The following is a 23,115-nucleotide window of genomic DNA, read 5'->3' as shown; positions in this document are numbered from 1 at the left end:
AGGCGTACAGTTAGACTGGATAAACAACTCGGAAATGTCCTATAGGGGACAAACCTGCCTTGCTGGAGAAGGACTGGGCCAGATAGGACATTTTCCATCTCTAGCTCCCATACGTCTAGGGTAAATCCAAATCACTAGTTCCCCACAGGTTTCCATACTAACCAATGCCATTAATGGTTTCTTCTGAAAAAAGCCCAGCTACTGGGAGGCGCCTCAGAGGCCAGCAGCCAAGAGTCCCACCTTTGATTCTCCTGCTGAGTGTGTTAGCACCTCCCGCTGCCCAGCTGTTGCAATTAGAGCCAAAGCAGCCTCGAGGCTGGAGCTCGAAAGCAGCAGCAAATGTCAGCTTCGCAGGGAGGGGGATCGGATCCCTGTCAACTCCCCACAAGGCCCGCGGGACACAGTTGGGCAGCACATGAACCAAGAGGGGCTGTCAGACCTAAGCATTACACCAGCCCTGCATTTTACATTGTTTGCACTGTTAAAAACGCTCTCAGCCCAGAGCTCAGACTCTGAAGCCCACCCCAGTCCATAGGCTTCGGAGCTTGAGCCCCAGCCCAAGCCGCCACTTCAAAGCACCATCTCCACAGCTAGTTTCCGAGCACTAGTACAAGCTCGCGTCTGTCGACTTGGGCTGGGAAGCTTGTTTCCGACGGCTGTATAGACACACCCCAAAGCACTGGACTGGGAATCAGGAGACAGGGTTCTACTCTTGGCTCTGCCAGGGACCTGATGTGAGACCTGGGGTGAGGAATTTCCCTTTTCTGTGCCTCTGTTTCCCCTCCCACCCTTTGCCTATTCTGGGTATTTAGACTGCGAGGTCTTTGGCGGCAGGGGCTGTCACGCTTTGTGTGTTTGTTCAGAGTTTTGCATGATGGGGATCTGAGATCAGCTGGGGCCACGAGATGCTACAAATACAAATAACAATAGTACCTAAGAGACTGACTTGCCCATCCCACATAACATAGTATCTGGCCCCCATCGCTGAATGCCTCACCATCTTGAACGTTTTTATCCTCAACACCCCCTGGAGAGGTACGGACGTGCTATTATCCCTGTTGTACAGAGGGGGAACTGAGGCAGGGAGAGATGAAGGGCCAGATTTCCAAAGGTATTTAGGGGCCTAACTCTCACTGCAATCAGTGGAAGTTAGACACCTGGAAACTTTTACAAATCTGGCCCTCCCTGACTTTTCCAAAGTCACACGAGAACTCTTCCACAGAGCATCTCCCAGATCCTAGGGTCCTTGCCACTGGACCATCAGTCCTTTCCACAGGTGCTAGGTGCACAGGTGCTGCAGGTAACAGAGAGTTCATTCTTTAGTGTTCAGCCAAGAAAGTGAAGTGGCCAATTCCAGGAACTCAGGGTTAGAACAAAAGATGACGACACAGGGGAAGTGACAGCGTTTCCCAGAAAGCAATGATGTTTATCTGACCAAAACATATGCTAAGTGCTTCTTTCCAGCAGAGGATAAGTTAAGAGTGAAGAGAAATCTATACTTTAAGAGCAGTGCCCCACTGGCAGCCAGACAGACCCACTGAGTATATTATTAACCCAAATCATCCGTTCCTTCAAAGCTATAATGAAGCACTGTCCCTGGTTCATCACTGGAGGGTTGCTTGTGTGTGCTGGGCTGCACACACAGACACTGGTTTGTTATTGTAGGGTTGCTCCTGAGTGCTGAATTGCATCCACTGATTGGGTATGTTTGGGGAGGGTGTGGTACTTCAGGACGTATCCTCTTCCACTTGGCCAATGAGTTAACCTGAGGTTTCTCTAAATAGATGTGGGGTGTGTACAATTTGAGGCCCAGCCGGAGGGACCACAGGAACCCATTGCATTGTGCACCTGTAACTCAAACCATCTTGCCTTGCAGACGAGGCTTTTATCTTCATAAACGGAACTTTCCCCACTGCTTGAATGGACGGGGTCCAGAGACGTAATCTCGTCAGCACATGAAGCCCTGTCAGAGTGAGGCCACAATCTATATGTGCCATGGCACCGAGCCCAGAACCGCATGTAATAAGATGTACTGTACTGTCCTGGAGGATCCGAGAGCTAGAGCAGGGCTGACAGCAGCTTAAGCAGACACCTATTATAAGACCTCTGTAATCGACTTTACTGAGGCCTAACCCCCGAGCCGTTAGCAGTTGCTCTGAAGTTCTCTTCGATTTTTCCTCTTTAATCTGAAAATGAATTGAGTGCTAGTGAAAGATGCTGGAGAGACTCCCCTGGAGAGCAAAGACCTGCATTTACCCACACAATGGGGCACAGCATCAGGGCAAGTTTCCCAGCGCTGCCCCACTGCCTCCATCCTGAACCGGAGGGACCACACCTAGCGGGGAGTTCAGTGCAGACTCTCTGAAACCCTGGCTCCTCTGATGAGACAGCCAATTAGTGGCAGTCAATTAGACCACTACGATAAAATGAGTTAAATTGGGAAAGCATCTTCTGAACAACCTGGGGCCTCCAGCTCAGCACCCACAAGGGTGACCCTTTGCTGAATCAAGGCCCTAAAGAGTATGTCTACACTGCAGCTGGGGGGTGAGCCTCCCAGCCTGTGTAGACTGACTCGTTCTAGCAGGGCTTGAGCTAGCGTGCCAACGACAACAGTGTGGATATTAAAGCTCAAATGGCAGCTCAGCCTCTCAAGCCCACACGCCCCCTTGGGTCAGAGCGCGGGTGGCTAGCCTGAGTCTCTGCCAGCGCTGCAGCGTCTAAAGAGCAACTTTTAGCACACTAGCTCAAGCCCTGCTCGAACGAGTCTGCCTACACAGGCTGGGAGGCTAACCCCCCAGCTGCAGTGTGGACACAACCAAAGCGTGTTACCCAGTCCAGAGCACTGCAACACTGAACCAATGCCCCCAGCTGGCGGCTTTCATGGGCCTGAGTTGCTTTCCTTTTGCCTGAACTGCAATACATTTGCAAGCTCCTTGGTGCAGGGTCCGTGTCCTCTTATGTGTCTGCAATAGTGCCTGAGTGCAGAGTCAGTGCTTAGCAGACAGATGATAATACAACGCAACGTTCTCCTACCTTCAGTAGGCAGTCTCCAATGCTCCCTACAGTGAAATTTGATGCTTTCCAGCAAAGGCACACCTCTTTCAGGGTGTTGTGCAAAATTCTGTATTTTAACGTAGGGACAGGAAATATTAAATAAGCTGGCCAGACCCCAAAGCGAAGCTGTCACTTAGGCTGAGATTTATCAACTCTGAAGAGGAGCAAATGAAAGGTTTTGATGGACCCATCAATCCCACCACTGTGATTTTCCAAAGGTTGAACCTTTGGGGAGCTGCAGTCATTTCACTAACAGGTTTTTAAAGGGCAGGCATTGGTGCTTCTGTCTGGAGCAGATCTGCGGAGGAGTTGTTGTTTTTTTCCTTCTTCTTTCATGCTTGATTATTTCCTGATTCTGCAGTGGGATGGGTCTGCTGAGAAAGATTTTCATTCCCTTTGTAGGATTGGTCTTGGCCTTCTGTTTTTATTCAGCAAGGGAGGATTTTAAACCTGGTAAGTTATTAAAAGCAAATGTATTTTTAAAATTAAACAGAAAAAGCCACGTTTGAATGTTTTACACAGGATGTGTACAGAGCCTGAAATAAAACATGTCTGGGCATTTGTTACACTGCAGATAATAGACCACTCTGCTTTGCAGAGCTTTCAAACTACATCAAGCAAGTAACACAGAGAAATATTTTCTTAGGAAACAGGTGAAGTAGGAGTTTTATTATTCGGATTTACGGGGGGGAGCTCTTAACATTCATTTTCACATGATTTATGTTTGTAAAAGAAGAGCAAGAAAAAGGCTATTTTTCAAAAAAAAAATTAAAAATACTTATTTAAAAACATTGAAAATATCTTTTTTGAAAATGGCTGGAAATTTTAATTATCACCAAAAAAATTCATATCCTGATTTGCAACATGATAGTTTAAAAAAAAATCTGGCCATGTCCCTGTTAATATTGCTTTTTTCACATTAGGAATTTTAACTATTCTTCTTACTACAGTTTTCTTGGGACAAGGCAGAGAGTTTGCCTGGTGCAGGGTGAGCATGCTAGTTTGGGCAGGTTAGACTGGTTTGTTGTCCACTTTGGTTTCTTGACCCCAGAGGGCATGGGGTGGGGAGGTAAGAGAAGGGGAATCTTTCTCTGGTATCCTGGTAAGTTAACATCCCTGTGCCTTGCTTTCCAGAGATGTTGAAAGGGAAGCGAGTGATCGTCACTGGAGCAAGCACTGGAATTGGAGAGCAAATGGCTTATCACCTGGCGCGGATGGGAGCCCATGTTCTGGTCACAGCACGGACGGAAGCCAAGCTTCAGAAAGTAAGTACCGAGCACGCACACGAAGGTCAGTCTTATGTCACACATATAAACATACAGACACGCATGGACACTCACCATTGCAATTACATGATATGCGCAATGGTACACTCGCATGCTGATTCTCACACATGCACAAACCTACACGCATGCTTGTGAGGCACAAACATGTACATATTCATGCTCCTGGTCATGCACACGCATACACTCTTCTTTTTATACATGCGCTGGTATCCATGCTCACACCCACTCATGTACACACAATCTCATACGCACAGTCACATGTGCACGAACACACAAGAATGCCCTCTCACTGCATTGCAGTAATATACACACACCCACTCATCCTGCAAGCACAGACTTCCACTGCAGAGCAGACTCTACTGGGAAATAGCCAGGTTGCTTCAGATTTCCATGGTACACGGACTTTGCAGTCCCAGGAGGCTCCAATCCCATTCTGGCATCCTTTAGTGCCCACTGTTTAAAGCCAGAGCCAGAGCGTTCAAGACAGTAACCCTTGGCAGGCAGAATGCGCTCATTCTACCCACAGAGCCACGTCTATCCGACCATGGATGTAACACACTGAGGCGCTCCAAGGTTCATCAATGGGGAATGTGTTTCTACAACATTCCATTCATGCGTTCCAGATCATCACCCGGTGTCTGGAGCTGGGGGCAGCCTCTGCGCAGTATGTGAGCGGCAGCATGGAGGACAAGGCCTTTGCCGAGCATGTGGTGAAGGAGGCTGAAGTAGTGCTGGGTACGTTAGCAGCTCACTGTCTGGAAATCGCCATCCGACCTTTAACGAGTGATAAAACGCAGAGAGATGTGGCATCACTCCTTAGCCACATTACTGTCTGCCACATTAAAAGGCAGGAAAAGCAGGAGGGATGTGGAAATGTCCTTCATTCTTCTCATTACGTGTGTGTGTGTGTGTATAACGAGAAGAATGAAGGATTTTATTCCTATTTGTATCTCACATTCACAAGTGACCAATCCATACATGCAGTAACTATATCGAGTTATAGCTACAATTATTGTTAAATGTATTAACTGGCCACTTGTGAATGTGAAATACAAATAGGATTGAAGAGAGCCACCATAGCATAGACAGGCTTTGTGCATGCACCCCCCCCCGCCCCCCCAGCTCTGCCAACGCAACTCTGCCCTGATTAGAAGCATCATCTGTTGCGTCAGTCTTTGTTCTGCTAGTGGACTGCAATCCTACCCTGCTGGCCCTGCATGCTGTTCGAAACCTGGACCCACACACAGCGCGACCATTCAGGCTTGATCTCAAGTGCACTCGATTGCAGTCCTACACCTCCGTAATACTCCGCTCCTGGATCTCCGTCCCAGAGCCATGGGTATTACATTCCTAGGCCGTCCGTTCGCTTTGTGCTGGAGCAATCTTGCTATGCCCATTATAGGTCACTGCACAAAGCTGTGAAAAGCCACACCTGTCTGTTCTCTCTTGCCACACATCCTGATGCTGCACATGTGGGCCCACATGCAGGTCAAGAAAGATCTGCTTGCCCCCCCCCCCACACACACACATCCTGAATGAGAAGAAAGTACAAATCACAACACAGTGTTTTTGTAATAGAGTCTGAAGACTGGGACTTGGTGAGTGCATGCCAGTCACACTTGTACTGGCAAGCAGAATCTGGATTTTGACCCAGCTCTGCAGAGATGAAAGGCCCGTGCAGTGACCCAAGAGCCTCCCTTATTATTAAAAATAATAAGAATAATAGATGTATTTCATTCCAAAGAATAGATTCCTGCAGAGATTCTTAGTGACTAAAGGAAAAGATACGTAGCGTAGACAAGTGGTGTGCTCTGAACTTCCTTTGTCCTCTTCTCCTCTAAACTAAAGCATCCCTGGCTCTCCCCTTTGCTTTCAGGAGGCCTAGACATGCTGATCCTCAACCACGTTGGCAACTCGTACTTTAACTATTTCGACGGCGACGTAGGGCACGTGCAGAAGCTGCTGAAGATTAACTTTCTCAGCTACGTGGCCATGACTGTCTCAGCCCTGCCCAGGCTGAAAGACAGTGTGGGCAGCATCGTGGTGGTTTCATCCATGGCAGGTGAGCCGTGAACGGGGACAGAGACCTGGGGGCTGATTTTCAGAAGTGATGAGCACCTGAAAATCCAAGGGATGTCAATGGGAGAGGCAAGTACTCAGCACCTTCAAAACTAAATTACACTTTCCTTGGGTTTGGCTCCCCCTAGTGCTTTGTCACTAGAAGCTGATCACCTTGGCAAGCTTCTTTATGACAAACAAAGGGGATCATCGGAGGAGTACAGCTCAAGCTCTTCAGATATTGGCATCACAGTCTGACCAGCACAGACTGGAAATATTTGGCTCTCTCCTTGTATTGGCTATTTGACCGATTAGACAGGGTCATTTTGTTTCTGTGGATCAAGTTCAATAGCTAGCTGACCCCACTAGCTGATAGTTCTCTGGCTTACATGAAGCATCTTAGTGACAGGTGTCCCAATGGTAAATCTGCCATTTTAGTTAACCCTTCGCTGGTGAGCTCAGCTGTGGCGCCAAGGACCCAAAGGGCCACTGAGGCTGAACTCAGCACTGTGGGTGATCTCTCCGGGTCAGGTCTGAGCACATCCGTTGAGAGCATTGAAGGTGGGAAGCTTACGCTGCTGCCACCTGCTCTGTGCGTGGCCAGGACATTTGGCTGGGCTAGTCACAGGACCTGAAGAGAGTTCAGAACAATAGGGTTTGAGTGCCCAGATCCCTTGCCGTCCTCTGAACCCCGCGCCTGCATCTCTGGGGCCGTTGGCGTGACACTTCACCGGCACTCAACGCACTTGGAAAGAATGTTACATCTGGTGCGGAATCAAATAAATCTTTACGCAGCACTGTAACAGAACTTAACCATGTCGACACTGCTGCTCTGTGTCTAGGTAAAGTTGGGTTTCCATTTACCGCTCCCTACTCTGCAACCAAGTTTGCCCTGGATGGGTTTTTCAGCTCCTTGCGGCAGGAATTAATCATTCAGAAGGTTGATGTTTCCATCACGCTCTGTATACTCGGCTTCATTGACACAGGTAAGATCAGTGCCGTGTGGACCTTGCTGATTAGGAACTAGTCACCCTCCAAATTCAAGCGTTTTATCCTAACTTTCAAGTTGCTTCACACCTCTCTCCCCCATTCCTTCTCCTCTCCTGCCTCGGCTCGACCCATGCTACTTGTCAACTCCCCACCAATGTTCTTGTCTTCTTTCATGCCACCCCAAATACTTGAAATGCCCTCTCTGGGCTGATCTGGAAGGACACTACCCTCACCCTCCTCCAAATCCTAGTCTCAGCCTGGGCTACACTGAAATTTTATACCAGCATAACTATGTCAATCAGTGAAAAAAAAACACACCCTGCCTGGCATAATTATGCTGACAAAACCAACGATGTAGCTGCAGCTATGTCAACCAAAGAGTGCTTCCATAGACGTAGCAAATGTTGTAAGGGGAGCTACACTGATAGGACAATTAATTCTGTTGCTCTAAGCTACGTCTACACTAGGGGGCTATGCTGGCACAGCTCCGGTGACATAACTATGATGGTATAATCTCCGTAGTGTAGACATACCCTCAGACCCATTTCTGACTCACCATCCCAAAGAAATCAGCCAATGAATAATGGCTAGGCCAGTCTGAAGTGCAGTTAGGGTAAGTCTGCGGGCCAGATCCTCAGCTGGTATAAATTGGCCTAGGTTCACTGAAGTTAATGGAATGACAGCAATTTATACCAGCTGAAGAAGTTGCTGTATATTTATGTACTGATGCAAGTACAACGTGAATATATAAAATATGAAAGTGTATGCATGAGAGTTGCTTGGAAAATGGGGGAGGCGGGGGGAATTTACAACATTTTGCAAAATTCTCTTCCTCTGTTGAAATCTCCAACTTTGAGTTTGTTTTGTCTTGTTTTTACAGGCTCTAGTATGCCTATCAAAATCACTGAAACTGAGCTGACTCCCTCTCCCCAACCCTTGTGTTACTCATCTGCTTAAATCATAAGCTTTTGGGGGCAGGGTTTGCATTGACCTCTGCATCTGTAAAGGGCCTAGCACAATCGGGGCTCTTGTCTACTGTTGACTGGGGCTTCTAGTGCTACCACGGTACCGAGCACATGTAACAAGAGAGGGGTTATGCTGGTTTTCTCCCAGGCTCACTAAGCCACTCAAGGCTCAATTGATGTTAAATGGCTTAAAAACAATCATTAAAACAAGCAAATCCAAGCCGGGTTCAGCTGGCCCTGGACGTGCAGGGCTCACTAGTGGAGAGGATTGTAAATCTGACCAAAGCTCCTTTTGTTCTACTGTGCTAGAAAGTGCCATGAAAGCAGCTTCTGATGTGGTGCTGGTGTCCCCCGCGCCGAAGGAGGAGTGTGCGCTGGAAATCATCAAGGCGGGAGCCCTCCGCCAACGGGAAATTTACTACAAATATGCAGCTACCAAAATCCCCCTCTTGATCCGGGACTGGGCTCCAGAACTCCTGGATTATCTGATCAGAAGAAGCTACAATGTGGAAAACCTAAAGAAAAATTCATCAGTCTGAGTTCTCCACTGCCTTTCTGCTCATATCTGTCTCTGGGGTTACCTTAAATCAAGGCCTGGTGTGCTGTGGAGCTCCCTAGCCCAGGTTCCTTCTCATTTAGGGAATGCAATGCTGGGATCCCTCATCGTGTGACCCTGAGATCATGTGGTATTTTACAGTCCTGAAAACCAATGCAGCATGCCTAGGGTTGCCAGGTGTCTGGTTTTTTACTGGAATGCCTGGTCAAAAAGGGACCCTGGCAGCTCCAGTCAGCACCACTGACGGGGCTGTTAAAAGTCCAGTAGGTGCCGCAGTGGGGCTAAGACAGGCTCCCTCCCTGCCATGGCTCTGCACGGCTCCCAGAGCCAGCAGGATGTCTTCCCGCCACCCTGGCTCCTATGAGTAGGGGCATCCAGGGGGTTCCGCATGCTGCCCCCGCCCCAAACGCCAGCTCTGCAGCTCCCATTGGCCAGGAACAGCAAGCAATGAGAGCTGCGGGGATGGCGCCTGTGGACAGGGCGGCGCGCAGAGCCACCTGGCCGCGCCTCAGCGTAGGAGCCAGAGCGGGGATATGCCACTGCTCCTGGGAGCTACCTGAGGTAAGGGCCACCCAGAGCCTGCACCTCTGACCCCCTGCCCCAGACCTGATCCCCCACCCACCCTCTGAACCCCTCGATCCCAGCCCGGAGCACCCTCCTGCACCTCAAACCCCTCATCCCCAGCCCCACCCCAGAGCCTGCACCCCTCCCACACCTCAACCCCTTGCCCCAGGCTGGAGCTCCCTCCAAACCCCTCAGTCCTAGCCTGGAGCACCCTAAGGCACCCCAAACCTCTCCTCCCCAGCCCCACCCTAGAGACTGCACCCACAGCAGGAGCCCTCACACACTCCCACCACTCCAACCCCCTGCCCCATCACAGAGCCCAATCCCACACCCTGAACTACTCATTTCTGGCCCCATCACAGAGCCCACACCCCCAGCCCCTCCCTCACCCAATGCCCTGAGCCAGCCCAGGGAAAATGAGCAAGTTAGTGAGGGTGGGGAAAGCGAGCAATGGGGGGCGGGGGGATGGAGTGAGTGCGGGCAGAGCCTAGGAAAAGGGGTGGAGCAGGAGCGGGGCCTCGGAGGAGGGACAGGGCAGGGGCTGGACAAGGGTGTTCAGTTTTGTGCCAGTACAAAGTTGGCAACCCTAAGCATGTCACCCCTGTCATTACAGGATACAAACGCAGGTACTCCTGCTCCTGCAGCTGGGAGCATGGTGAAGTCATGCTGGCCTTGAAAACCCACGTTTTGGAAAAGATTTGTGAATTCGGTGCCCTGGGGTTGCATTTCCTATAACTCTTCCTTAGCTCACACTTCTCCGCATTTGAACATATTTAAGGACCAATTGACCTCATCAGTGAAATGCAATGGCCATTGCCTTTACCTCGCTCGTCCTGTCTCAATATGATTTTTATGAGATTTTTATTTAAAGGAACTAGGCTCCTGTTGCACTATTGATTGTTAGTCTATGTATTTGTCAGCTGCGTATGAAGAGATCTTTGCAGAGGCGGAAGGATTGTATTTTATTTATCCCATACTTCCCTCTCCTGGTAGATAAAATCCTTGCAGCAGCCAGATTTGAAATTCACAGAAGAAAGGCAATGCCTTAACAATATTATAACCACCCTTGTGATCAAGCAGACTGTGGGAAGGTCATTTCCACAGCAGAAATCTGGCTATGTTTGTTTTAAAAATCTTTGTTTTGAGCTTTTTAAGCTAATACACAGCACTTTGTATTTTGAATTAAGAGTGCAATTCCTTCAGAATTTCTCTAGATCAAGGAGTCCTGGTTGTAAACGTGGAAAACTACAGTATCCTGTCCCAGGAAAAATCAGACAATTTCTACTCCAGAAATGTATCAATGTTTACTCAAGAGAGAAGACTGCCCCCCACCCAAAGCCAAGTGGCCTGATTTTCAGAGGAACTGAGCACCCGCAGCCCAGTGGGAACTTGGCACCTCTAAAAACCAGCAGGCCAAGACGTAACAAAAGCTAGCCAGCATTCCAGCAAACCCCACTGCTTTAGCTATAGTATCTGGAATAATATAACTACATAATACAGAATATATAGCAAAAGTAGTATCCAGAATGTCTCTGACAAAGTTCTGACTTCTTAGGAGCTGGATTATGGTTACTTAACAGCTGGCATTTGTGGTGACTGGGGGAGCAAGGTGACTGCTAGCAGACAGCAGTGCTGGCTTTCTGTTTTCCTTTTTGGGCCAAATAATTAGTGCTGATGGAAATTTTCCAAATTTAAATTACATTTTTTCCACATGTACAAAAAAATTGAACAATGTTCATGAAACTGTTCCCCTTTTTCTAAAAAACTCTAATAAAAGTGTCATTGTGAAACTTTCTCCTGTCCCCAGATCTGAGCTGAAGTTTAAGGAGAGATGGCTGGACTCTGCACCATTGGATTTTTTCATAACACATGATCAAGACTGAACAAAGCATGAAAGACAGAAATCTCCCACAACTCCAACCCCACCCTTCCAGCCAGCCCTGGCCCCTACAAACACACAGAGCTGTGGAGCATGTACCAGAGGAAATGTAGTGATGTAAATTCATTATTAAAATAGAATTCACTACCCTTAGAGTTGTGTATATTCCACCCCCTTCCTTTCTCCATTTCATCTTTTTAGCCCACCCTACCTGGGTGCAGTGCCATTGACTCCAATTCAGGCCTTATCTACATAGGCAAGCCGCACGAGATGAACCTGACAGTATGTCTATACTACAAACCCGACAGCGGCACAGCTGTAAACTGTGCCATTGTGGCGTAGATACTTTCTGCATCGACGGAAAGGGTTTTTCCATTGCTGTAGTAAACCCACTTCTCTGAGAGGCAGTAGCTAGGCTGACAAAATAATGCTTCCATCAACCTAGTGGGGTCTACACTGTGGGAGAGGTCAGCATAACTATGTCGCGCAGGGCATGAAATTTTTCACAGTCCTGAGCAATGTATTTTGGGCTGATCTAAGTTTTAAATGTAGAGCAGGCCTAAGGTATAAATTTAAACTGACATAGTTGAACTGGTGTGAGCCCCTGTGTGGACGTACTTATTTTGGTTTAGGAGTGACTTTTCTCCAATTAGATTAGGGCCTGCATCTACACACAGTTTATAACTATTTTGGATGAGGTGGTGATTATACATATTATAGAAAAATAGTTATACCAGCACCAAGTTATTCTGGTGTAGGTTATTCCCCCTTCCCATATGGGAATATCTATCCCAGTATAAAGCACTTTTGTACAGTGTAACTATGTCCACACTCGTGGAGTTGTACCACTTCAACTATACTGTTAGCGGCCTGATCTATGCTTACAATTTATACTGGCATAGCTATACTGGTGAGGGGTGTGATGTTTTTTTATTTCTAGCCCTAGTGCAGATGCATTTATACCAGCATAAAAGTGCTTTTACCAGTACAGTTTATGTCTCTTGGGAAACTGGTGTCAGTTATGCTGGCAGAAACACTTCTGCTGATATGAACTGCATGTACTCTAGGAGGGTTTGCTGCTATAGCTATGCCAACAAAACTTTTCTAGTGTAGACAAGGCCACGGTTAAAGCAATATAATTTCTATGTGTAGACAACTGTGGATTGGGAACAGACTTAAGCCACTCTTAAGCCTGGTCAACACTAGAAAAGTGATATAATTTTAAAGTGGGATTTATTTATTTTTACGGAGTTAGTTATACTGGCATAAACCCTAATGTGGGTGCAGTTTTAACACTATAAATTGTCTTATAACTATGTCTTATTTTGCTTCCCAGACTGAAATAAGCTATTCCACAATAAGCACTTTTATACAGCATAACTGCCATCCACGCTAGGTTTTTCTTTGCAACATAAATATAATGGTATAAAGTAATAAATTTTCTTAGTGTAGACAAAATCCTTAAACTGAAATCAGAGCATCCAGACAGGAGTTTGGATCAGTGTGACTATATCAGTTTAAAAACTGATTTTAATTAAGTAGGTGCAATCTTTCCAATGTAGATAAGGCCTGAGTTTTGTTTGTTTATACCAGGAAAGAATTTGCCCATCTCTTCTTATTCACTCCCTCCATCCTCCACCTCTCCCTCTATCCACCACATTTCCATTTTCTATTTCCCTTTTTTAATTATTATTCTCCTGGTCTCCTTTCTGGGTCCCTCCCTTTCTCTTTCTTTATGTGCCTTTCTGTACGTGTCTTTACTTTCTTGACTCTTAGCTAGTTAACCAGCCAATCTCCCTGCTGATCTCCACTTTCACAGAACAAACAAAAAAGCCCCACGAAACACAAGCTGAAGATACACGACTGTTGTTCTTACAAGGGAAACTCATTCTTTCCAGTAAAAACCGCACCTCTTTTCAGTGTATAAACATGCTGATGCCTTCCAAAGCAGGGACAGGGTAAACAAAGCAAGAGGCAATCCATCTCAACCCTTGTCATTTTCACTGATGGAGAGCAAGTCTGATACAGCAGGTTAAAGACCTGATGGCCGCAGACTGATTTTACAGGTCAGCATATTTTCTATCATGCAGGCACTCACAATCAGGGTCCAAAGTTTATATATGGCTGCTTTTCTTGGAGGCAGCTTTGCAGGGTTTGCCTGGTGTATTGCCTGACTCTGTGGAAGCCCCTGTTTTAGGATGTGGATTGTTTTTCTATTTCAGTTGGTAAAAGAAAGGATTTTAAACAGAATTGTGTTTGGAAAACAATTCAGAAAAACAGCATGTTTGAGTTTTACACTGGATCTGAGCAGAGCTGAGACCTAACCCAGACTTGTTTTACTGCAACTCCCCAGATAGCGAAGTTCTGAAATTGCGCTGTTTGCGGACAGCACTTTTATGCACAGAAATGCACTGAAAACATTGCACTTTGCCTCCCTGAAATGCAAATTCCTCCCGAAAGCAAATTAGCAGCAATAACTTTCTATTCGTTTTCTGTAGACATTTAGGAGCTGATCCTTCAATCCTGATACACTTACTTCTTTCCCCTAGCCTTAGAACTCCTGCCCTAATCTAGTCCACAAGAACTCACTCCTCTCCGCCTTTAAACATCTCCTTAAGAAAGCCTTCTTGAGAGAAGCCTGCAATCCCTATTTCCCCAGGAAAGGGTTTACACACGCACCCCTTTTAGCAATTATAAGATCTAATAAAGGGAATAATAAACTGGAACTGCAAGACATGTCTCACACGACTGTTTATTCACTCTGGTTTTTAGTGGATTCCTTCCCTGCATGTGTGTGTTCCCTGTCTACATAGGCTCCTCAATGGATAGACCATGTCCTTTTAGGAGTTTAGAGCATCTAGCATATGGTGGATATTATACAAATAATAAGTGGTGACAATAAATAGCAGAATCCTGTAAAGTTTGTGCTGCAAACACTAAAGTTCTGTCTAGATTTTTATATGTCCCTCATTCCTATAGCATTTGAGCACTTCCCACTCATACATGAATTTATCCTGGCAACACCCCTGGGAGGTAGGGGAGTATCATCCTCATTGTATAGACAAGGAAACTGAGGCACAGAGAGGTTAGGTGACCTGCTCAAGTACCTGCTATTAGAGCCTGTACTTGAACCCATGAACCAAGGTTCATAGACTCACCCTTCCTTTCTCAGAGGCTGGTTCCTTCTAGCAAAAGGACACCTTCCTTCAGTGTGCTCAGAGAACACAAAGGCAGACCATAGCAGGAACAGGGTGCAATAGGGAATATGAAGTCCAAAATGACGCTGTTGTTTAAAGGTTAATGATTATTAACCTGGACAAAAAGTAAACAAAAACTATGACATACATTTGCAGTCAAACTTGTTTTCAAAGCTCCCATAACTTGCTCCCTACTTTTCGGAATATTTATACATCTCTGCTTTTGCGGAGCTCAGACCTCCAGCATTTCTCTCTTTTATGCTTGTTTTTCTGCAGCAGGATGGGGCTGTTGCTAAAGATTCTTGTTCCATTTGTGGGATTGGTCTTGGCCTTCTGTTTTTATTCAAAGGAAGATTTTAAACCAGGTAAGTGATTAAAGCAAATGTCCTTTAAAACCATGATAGCAAAAGGGCACACTTGAGAGTTATAACAATGGATCTGCAGTTTCATGAGCCTTTCAAATTCCAGACTGTAGCCTTTTGAAATGAAGTGTGTCCAGGAATGTCACCTGAAATGGTATTCCTTTCTCTGGTAGAAAATGACAAATGACAATTACACAAAAGTGCAGACATATTCTAGCTTCCCAGATGAATAGAGGGGATTATTTGGGACTTGCAGGAATTTCCAAGGTAAGTGATTTGAAATCAACAAAGTTATACACTTTGAATCCTGTGGTTGATATTATTGTTAATAAAAACAACTGGACACAATGTTTAGCACCATGAAAGCTAAAATGTTTCATTTTCAAATTAAAGATGGGCTTCAGCCACAAAACTCATCTCTGGATAAAAACCATCTTCACGGTGAGATGGTTTTCCGCTCCAACTAGATTTTCATATTGAACCCATCATCCTGGTAAAAGAATCCAGGGCCAGATTCTCAACTGGTGTAAATCACCATAACTCCACTGCGGTCAATGGAGTGATACTGATGTACACTAGCTGAGGAAATTGGTTCTAGGGGTTGGGCTTGTTCCATTAGAGAAACAAAGGTCAGTTATGAATTTTGGATCCAAACTTCTACAGCTTTGAGATCTCAGATTTTAGTTTGCTACAGTTGTTAGTTTGTTCAGTTGTTGGAGTTTAGTTTTAGTTTGCTCTAGTTGTAGATACTAAGGTTTAGTAGGTTTTAAATGGAAGTGATAGTGCATCAAACCTGTATTTTTGGGTGAGTTTCCACTGCTCCCTTGATGGGTTCTTTCTCTTGGGACAAAGAGCTCGCTTGATCTGAAGCTTGACTTGTACGGTTTGGGACAGAAATAGTTACTTTCACCAGTCTGTTTGGCACAAGTGATTTTGTGGGTGATGTTAGTGGGACATGTAACAGTCACCATGTGCTACTCTGCAGAGATGCTGAAAGGGAAGCGAGTGATCGTCACTGGGGCAAGCACTGGAATTGGAGAGCAAATGGCTTATCACCTGGCCCGGATGGGAGCCCATGTTCTGATCACAGCACGGACAGAAGCCAAGCTTCAGAAAGTAACTGGATATCCAAACACTCCTGTGGTACCTAGATACTATGGTGATGGGTATATTATATACATGTGGATACTTGATTAAAGAGATATGCATGCTCAGACACAGTTTATGGAGATGCAATAATGTCTCATAATGAAGGTTAGAGGATGTTTTCCAACAAAAGCCTATTTTCAACTCCCACCCGCTGCCATTTTAAAGCCTGTTTTTCGCTGACCACTGCAGGGTTTCTTGCACCTTCACCTGATGTACCTGGGGCTGGCCAACGTAAGACACAGATCACGGGAGAAGGTGGAACCCAGCCTGGCAATTCTTATGTCCCTACCCCCTCCATTCAGTAATCTTTACACAAACCATTCTTTTCCACAGACAGTTTCTCATGTGTTGCTTCTGCCCAGAAGAAACCGTTACTGAAAACTTTGAGGTCTATTTGCACAGGACATTTTTGAGCTATGAGATTTTGAGAAAGTGGTGATTTCTCAAGTCTTGTTACTTGTTCTTACAGCTTAGCCCAGTCGAACACCGTTGAATGTAAAAGCTCTGATTCTGGAAATGGTCCCATTTGCCCTGCTCCTGGCCCCTGCACGGAGACCAGTTAGTGGATTGCATTGCAGGATCAATGGTTTAGACACAGCATCTTGGTAAAAACTAGTGCACAGAGCTGGTTTTACCAAGCTGGAGTGTTAAAACCTTGCAGGTATTATCAAAGCTTGAATTTTTAGTTACCAACATTTTTAAAAGATAAGCAGAATTTGAGAGTACACATTATTTTCTTACATAAATATTAACAGGAAAAGTTGACAGACATAGTTACTAACACCTGACTGCTATGCCAGGGTCTCCAGTGTGTTATTACAAGGTCTGTGCAAAAATAACCATTTGCAAATTTCAATGAAAAAAATTACAGTTTACAGCCAAGTAAGTGTTTGCAGAATCAGATGTTTAGTGCTTGCTGTACTTTTTGCAGGCAGAGCCCCAGGACCAAATACCTGCATGGTCTAATTCCATTGCTGTCAATGTATTTATACCAGCTATGAATCTCACTCAGTGAACACAGATTGGACTCACCCAAGTAGGAGAACCTAATCACTCTGCCCACTGAGCCACCCAAGTGTCCTCTTGAAACTCTAAGAGGACTAACAGTGGGAAAATCCCTGTCTAAAAGTTGCATCTGTCTCAGGTTGTCACATGGTGTCTAGAACTGGGCGCAGCATCTGCTCACTATATGTATGGCAGCATGGAAGACATGGCACTTGCAGAAGACGTGGTGAAGGAGGCCAAACGATTATGGGGTATGTTAACTGCTTGCAACCTGGAAATCACCACCCGCCCCTTTCACGGAGGTGCTTTTAGCACTAGAGACAAATAACCCCAATCTTATTTTTACTTCTCAATAAAACCCAGGCTATAAGTGTAGATGAAGGACCAGTGAACTGATTCTGTGTATTGCTGACACCTACTATGGTGACTTCAAAATATATACTTATTATAAGTATTCTTATTAACATTGCTGGCAGCATATGCTAGATAATGTGGTTACATTGTTTACTTTTCGTTTTTCACAGGATTTTATAGACAAAAAGGGGTTTTGGTTTTTGAGATACACTTACAAACTCAAACCACTGATGCAACACAATGTGAGGTGTATTTAGTCTCTGGAAAATAATAACCTACTATAGCTATTAGTTAAGGGAGTTTTCTCCTTTAGTGCAAATGGTAAAAGGTCTATGTGATAAGGAGAGAGTCTTGGGTTCAAATGCTGACGACACAGGTTCATGAAACAGTTTCTTCATTTTCTTCTAGCTGAAGCTAAAATACCCCCTTTGCTTTCAGGAGGCCTAGACATGCTGATCCTTAATCACATCGGTTATACCTACTTTAATTACTTCGATGGAGATGTTGAGCATCTACGAAAACTCCTGGAGATTAACTTTCTGAGCTATGTGGCCATGACAGTCTCTGCACTACCAGTGCTGAAGGAGAGCGGGGGCAGCATCCTTGTGGTTTCATCCACAGCAGGTGAGAGTGAACCAGGCTAGAGACCCTTATTGTTCCGTAATGCTGGATTCTTTCCTTTGATTTAGTTCCACCTGGGATTCAAAGGAAACTTCTTCTGAAATTGTTTTTCAAAAAAGAGGAGGATCACCTGAGAAGACTCACATAATTGCCTGGGACTGGGGGTTCAACGTGATAAAGTCTGTTTACTCAATGCAAAAACTGTCTGTATGGTTCACACACTGCCCTTCTGACCCCACTCTGCTGAGAGGCAGCACAGGTCTAACATCTTGCAGATCAGCTTCCCAGTGGAGGAGAAATCCGTGAGGCACAGTCTGGGTGTACTCCAAGTGCAACTGGTTTTACTTATGCACGTACACTAGTCCTAAAATGAGATGGTCAAACAGCGCACAGGGTAGTCTCTGCTTCCAGAAATCTCAGTCTAACACCAATGCCTGGTTGCCAGAGAGCAACTCTGCCTCAAGAATTGACTAAGTGTGAGTCCAAGGCAGGGAGCAAACTCCCCCTTTTCTGAAGCTGCCTCTACACACAACTTGGCACAACCAAAGACTAACATCACCACCATGTGTCTTCCCAACAGTCAACACTCACTTGCACACTAAGCAAAAGATCTTATAATACTGCGTAACAGAGCCACATGCTAATATCTGCCATCACAATACATATTATTTGTTTGCTAGAGTGTGTGTTATATACACATTCACTGATGTATATGTGGATGTGTGTTCTATGCAAGGGTCACATTTCTCGTGAGTGCGTTATGGAGGTCATTCAGACCTCACGCTGATAATACCTTTATATCACCCCATCTCATCATATATTTTGTACATGCCACATATTACAGGAAAACTCTTCGGGATGTTTTAACCCCACCCCTACCCTCAACCCCAACGTTAGTGGATTTACTTATATCCGTCAACCTATTGAGATAGTTAATTTCTTTGAGTCGAAATATGACAGTTGCTGAAGGATAAGACGAAGTCAGAATGACACGGTTTTGCTTCTGTGCACTGCAAGTGTTTAGCCTCATAAACATTGTTGTTGCATCTTTCTCTAGGTAAAGTTGGAATTCCATTCGTTGCTCCCTACTCTGCAACTAAGTTTGCCCTGGATGGATTTTTCAGCTCCTTGAGACAGGAATTAATAATTGAGAATATCAATGTTTCCATCACGCTCTGCATCTTGGGCCACATTGCTACTGGTAGGATCAGCACAGTTATTTGGCCTTGCTAATTAGAAGCGCTGCACATATGCTACCCAGGCATAAAAATATTACTTACATCCAGACTGTAGAATAGTGTCCACATTTCAGATTGTGTTTTTGGTGTTTTGGGTTTGTTTGGTTTTTTTTGGTAGTATGAACATTTTTAATGAAACACTGGGCTTTTAAAAAATAGTTTCACTCTTCTCCTTAGGAGTTTTTACAATACTGAACCCAAATCTCCTACTTGCTTCAGCTCCAAAATGAAGGAACTGTTTTTAATTAATTCAGTTGATCACATTAACTTTCATGCAAACCTCTTTACTACATCTCAAAATTGCATCAATGATGATTTTATAGTCACGAGAAATTCAGCCCAAATATGAGTGTCTCAGACTTGCTAAGGTAATTATTATTTTATTTTGACAGCACCAGTAAGTGCTAAACACAAGTAAAAGATAAGGTATAAAATTTTCAAACTCATCTAAGTGCCTTAGTAGCTTAACTCCTATTTTCAAAAGGGACTTAGGCACTTAGGACCCTAAGTCACCTTTGAAAAGGAGACTTGAGTACTTCTGACAAAGTTATCCAAGCCTTTTGACCTGAATAACTTAGTAATAAAATTAGCAAAAGTTAAACAACACCACCACAATTTTCCAGTTGTATAATTACTCAAAAAGCAGGGGAGAAGTTCTACATCTCACCAATTTCCTTTTTTTAAAAAATAGTTGAAGTTTTGTTGAAATCTGAACACTTGATTTTTTTTATAACCCACTCTATTTAGTAATTAGTTTTCAGAATGCCAAATACCTCCTTAAATGTTGAACTTTAGATTTCATTGCTCTGCACTGGTTTGTGATGACACAATTCTCTTTCTTGTATTTTTCCTTCTCCCCAGAAACTGCTGAGAAAACTGTTTCCCACGTGATGCAGAAGCCAGGTGCACCAAAGGAGGAGTGCGCACTGGAGATTATCAAGAGTGGAGCACTACGGAAACGGGAACTGTACTATCCATACGCCGCCGTGAGAATCCCCCTCTTAATACGAGACTGGGCTCCGGAATTTTTGGACTCATTCACAAGAAATAGGTTAAATGTGGAAAATGTCAAAAGAAGTTAGCTTGTCACATGTACCAGGGCCTAACTAGAAAACAAACCGAATGGCATGAATCTCAGGTAAAAGGGGACATTTTCAGTCTAAATATTTTGGGCACTATTTTCAAAAGCATGTAAGGGACTTAGTAGCAACAAAGCCTTATTGACTTTCAATGAGATTTGTACATCAAAGTCACTCAGGTGCTTTTGAAAATCCCATCCTTTGTTTTTATATTTTCTCTCTGGAGATGAGAAGAGGGGGCAACACAAGGCCTCTGCAAAGCAGCAAATTCTCACTGGCTGTAGAACAGCATTAGCAATGGCTAGGTTCATGTCTGCTGGGACGGGTGTGGGTCTCACCCACTTTGAACCAGGACAGCCACACTCAGACCTCCCAATGCTGCATACAGCCCACTTTGGTTTCAGTAGTATACCTCCCATTTGTTCTACTGCACAAAGCTGCTTAGAAGAAATCTGCTTTTTAAACATCCTTGCAAAACCTAAGAGGATCTCATTCTCCTCTCACTGTGCTCTAACTGAGTCAGCATCAGGTCCCCCAGCATCCCTTTATGCTAACCACTAATTGTTATTGTTAGTAATATTTATCTGCATTGCAATAACACCTTGAAGCCCAAGCAGGGGTCAGGGCTTATTTTTGCATTGGACGCACACATCATAAAAAGACTTCCTGTCCCAAAGAGCTTACAATCTTGCTAATGTGAATTACAGAATGTATGTGTATAGAGGCCAATTCTGCATTCCATGAACACCCAGAACTCCCATCAAGCCTGACTTCAAGTTCCCACCAACTTCAGCAGTACTTGGGGAAGAACCTTTAAAGTTTAGGTATTATATCGTCCAGCTCTGAAGTGCAGGTGCCTCTGTGGTTGAAAACAGCTGCATTTTAGGGCCAGGTGGAATGTCCTAAACTCTGTGAAATGGGAGGTGGAAAATGTACAGCAGCACCAGGAACGTATAGCCTAAAGAGACTGCAACCTCATTTTGAAGTTCTGATTGAAATATACATCAGGAAAGTGTCATAAGAGCTATAAAACTATTCTTGTCACTGACTGCTGGGCAAAGCACAGTGAATTTATGCTTGTTAAAAATTAAGTACAGTAGGATAGAAACTCATCAGGAGTCCCATAAATCATCACAATTAATAATGTACAAAGCATATTGGAGTAACAGAGGTTGTGAATAAATGAGACTTTGTGAAATGTGTATTTTACATATTTTTCTCTATTTGTTTACTCTTGGTTGGTCTATTGCTTTGGCTGTTTGCAATTTTATACAATCTCACAAAAGTTTGATTTAAAAATATAAATAAAAAATAAAGCTGAGAGACACAATCCAGCAGGTCCCAAGGAGGCATGAGGAAATCAGGGGAGTTTAAACGAAACACACAAATTTGAAATGGATTTGTGTTTATTCTTTAGGGGCCAAAACTAACGTTCCCTAAAGTCAATAGGAGCCTTTCCATTGATTTCAATGAGCCTTGGATCAGGTCCTTGCTGAAAGCATTCTGCTTTGGTTAAGAATGCAAAGGGCAAATCACAAAAATATGCTCTGAATGGAGTGAAATTTTACCATGCTCTAGCATGGAGTGCGTGCGTGCACTGGTTTAGTGTCCAAAACATCCCTCTTCTGAGGTAGTTCTTTGATTGGCAGTGGAAACGGCAACAACACTTAAGCTTAGTCTAAACTTTCTCGCCCACGCTAGGCTGTTCCTAGGGTTTCCCTCCAGGACCTCTCTGTTCCAGGCCGTTTCCCCCACTTCTGCCCACACCTGCTTCTCTCCTACTCTGAGTGGAATTACCTAACCCCACGCCCACCACAGTGAGTCAGTATCAATCAGTCTGCCTTGCCACCTGCTGACAGCGGACCCTGATACACGGATCCTCTCACATCCTGGTACCAAAGCAAAACAGGCACTGTAGGCTCCTTATTCCCCACAGGGGATGTCAGCTGGAAGGTATCCCATGGGATCAAAGTGCCTCGGAAAGCAATAATGGCTGAAAGATGTTGGGATAATATTGGGCAGCAAATTCTAGTTGGCCTACTATTGCAGTGACATGGCAGAAAGGTGGCCAGGGTGACTTTGGGCTACATACACAATGAATCAGGTGAGCAGGGAGGCACTCGTCCCTGAGAACGCACCTGGAATAGCATATTGAAGTTCCAGGCCCAAAGTCTACCAGGCTGAGCATGACTGTAAGGATGGGTGGCAGCAGATATTCCCCTCTGACAATAATAATTGAAGCCCTCTGGGCCAAATAATCCCACAGGAATTTCAGAAACGTAAAATAAGAAACTTAACAAGGATGGTTGAAATAGAGGGGCAAATACAGAGAAAGCAAGGGATTTATGGTGAAGGGAAAGGGGGTCTGGCGTTCAGTCCAAATAAGGATTTATTTTGGGATGCGTAAACCCCGGAAGCAATGCTAAGGGAGGCTCTCACTTTTTATTCTAGCACTGTTTAGCCATAGACTTGGATCAAGCATCACTTCTGGCTGAGTCCTTAGAAAATAACGATGGAGCAATCATAAAGAAGATGGCTGCCTTAGAGTTTCATTTTCTTTCATTTTTACCTGGACACACCTGTTTGGTGGGGAGCATTCACACCTGCTTCACTCTGACCTTTGTCAACTCTGCCGCTGGCCTAACCTCAGAAGGCAGAAATATGAATCTCACACTACACAAGACTGTTAACACTACTTTCTTTCCCAGCACCAGGATTCCTCATGCCAAAGGTGGCAGGGCAGAGTCAGCCACAGCTC

General features: G+C 44.9%; 2 protein-coding genes across 2 annotated transcripts; both read left to right on the top strand.

Moving 5' to 3' along the window:
- Positions 1-3,419: 3,419 nt before the first annotated feature.
- Positions 3,420-8,892, top strand: LOC144278122 (11-beta-hydroxysteroid dehydrogenase 1-like). The gene is made up of 6 exons (XM_077839315.1): positions 3,420-3,507; positions 4,189-4,319; positions 4,964-5,075; positions 6,217-6,402; positions 7,241-7,384; positions 8,663-8,892. The coding sequence occupies exons 1-6, from the start codon at positions 3,420-3,422 to the stop codon at positions 8,890-8,892; spliced, it is 891 nt and encodes a 296-aa protein (XP_077695441.1).
- Positions 8,893-14,829: 5,937 nt separating this feature from the next.
- Positions 14,830-20,360, top strand: LOC144278124 (11-beta-hydroxysteroid dehydrogenase 1-like). Its single transcript, XM_077839322.1, has 6 exons — positions 14,830-14,914; positions 15,897-16,027; positions 17,205-17,316; positions 17,858-18,043; positions 19,098-19,241; positions 20,140-20,360. Exons 1-6 carry the CDS (start codon positions 14,830-14,832, stop codon positions 20,358-20,360), a joined length of 879 nt encoding a protein of 292 aa, XP_077695448.1.
- The last annotated feature ends 2,755 nt before the right edge of the window (positions 20,361-23,115 follow it).

Source organism: Eretmochelys imbricata, chromosome 21 (genome assembly GCF_965152235.1).
Source record: "Eretmochelys imbricata isolate rEreImb1 chromosome 21, rEreImb1.hap1, whole genome shotgun sequence".
NCBI classification, from domain to species: Eukaryota; Metazoa; Chordata; order Testudines; family Cheloniidae; genus Eretmochelys; species Eretmochelys imbricata.
This window is presented reverse-complemented; position numbering and strand designations above follow the sequence as displayed.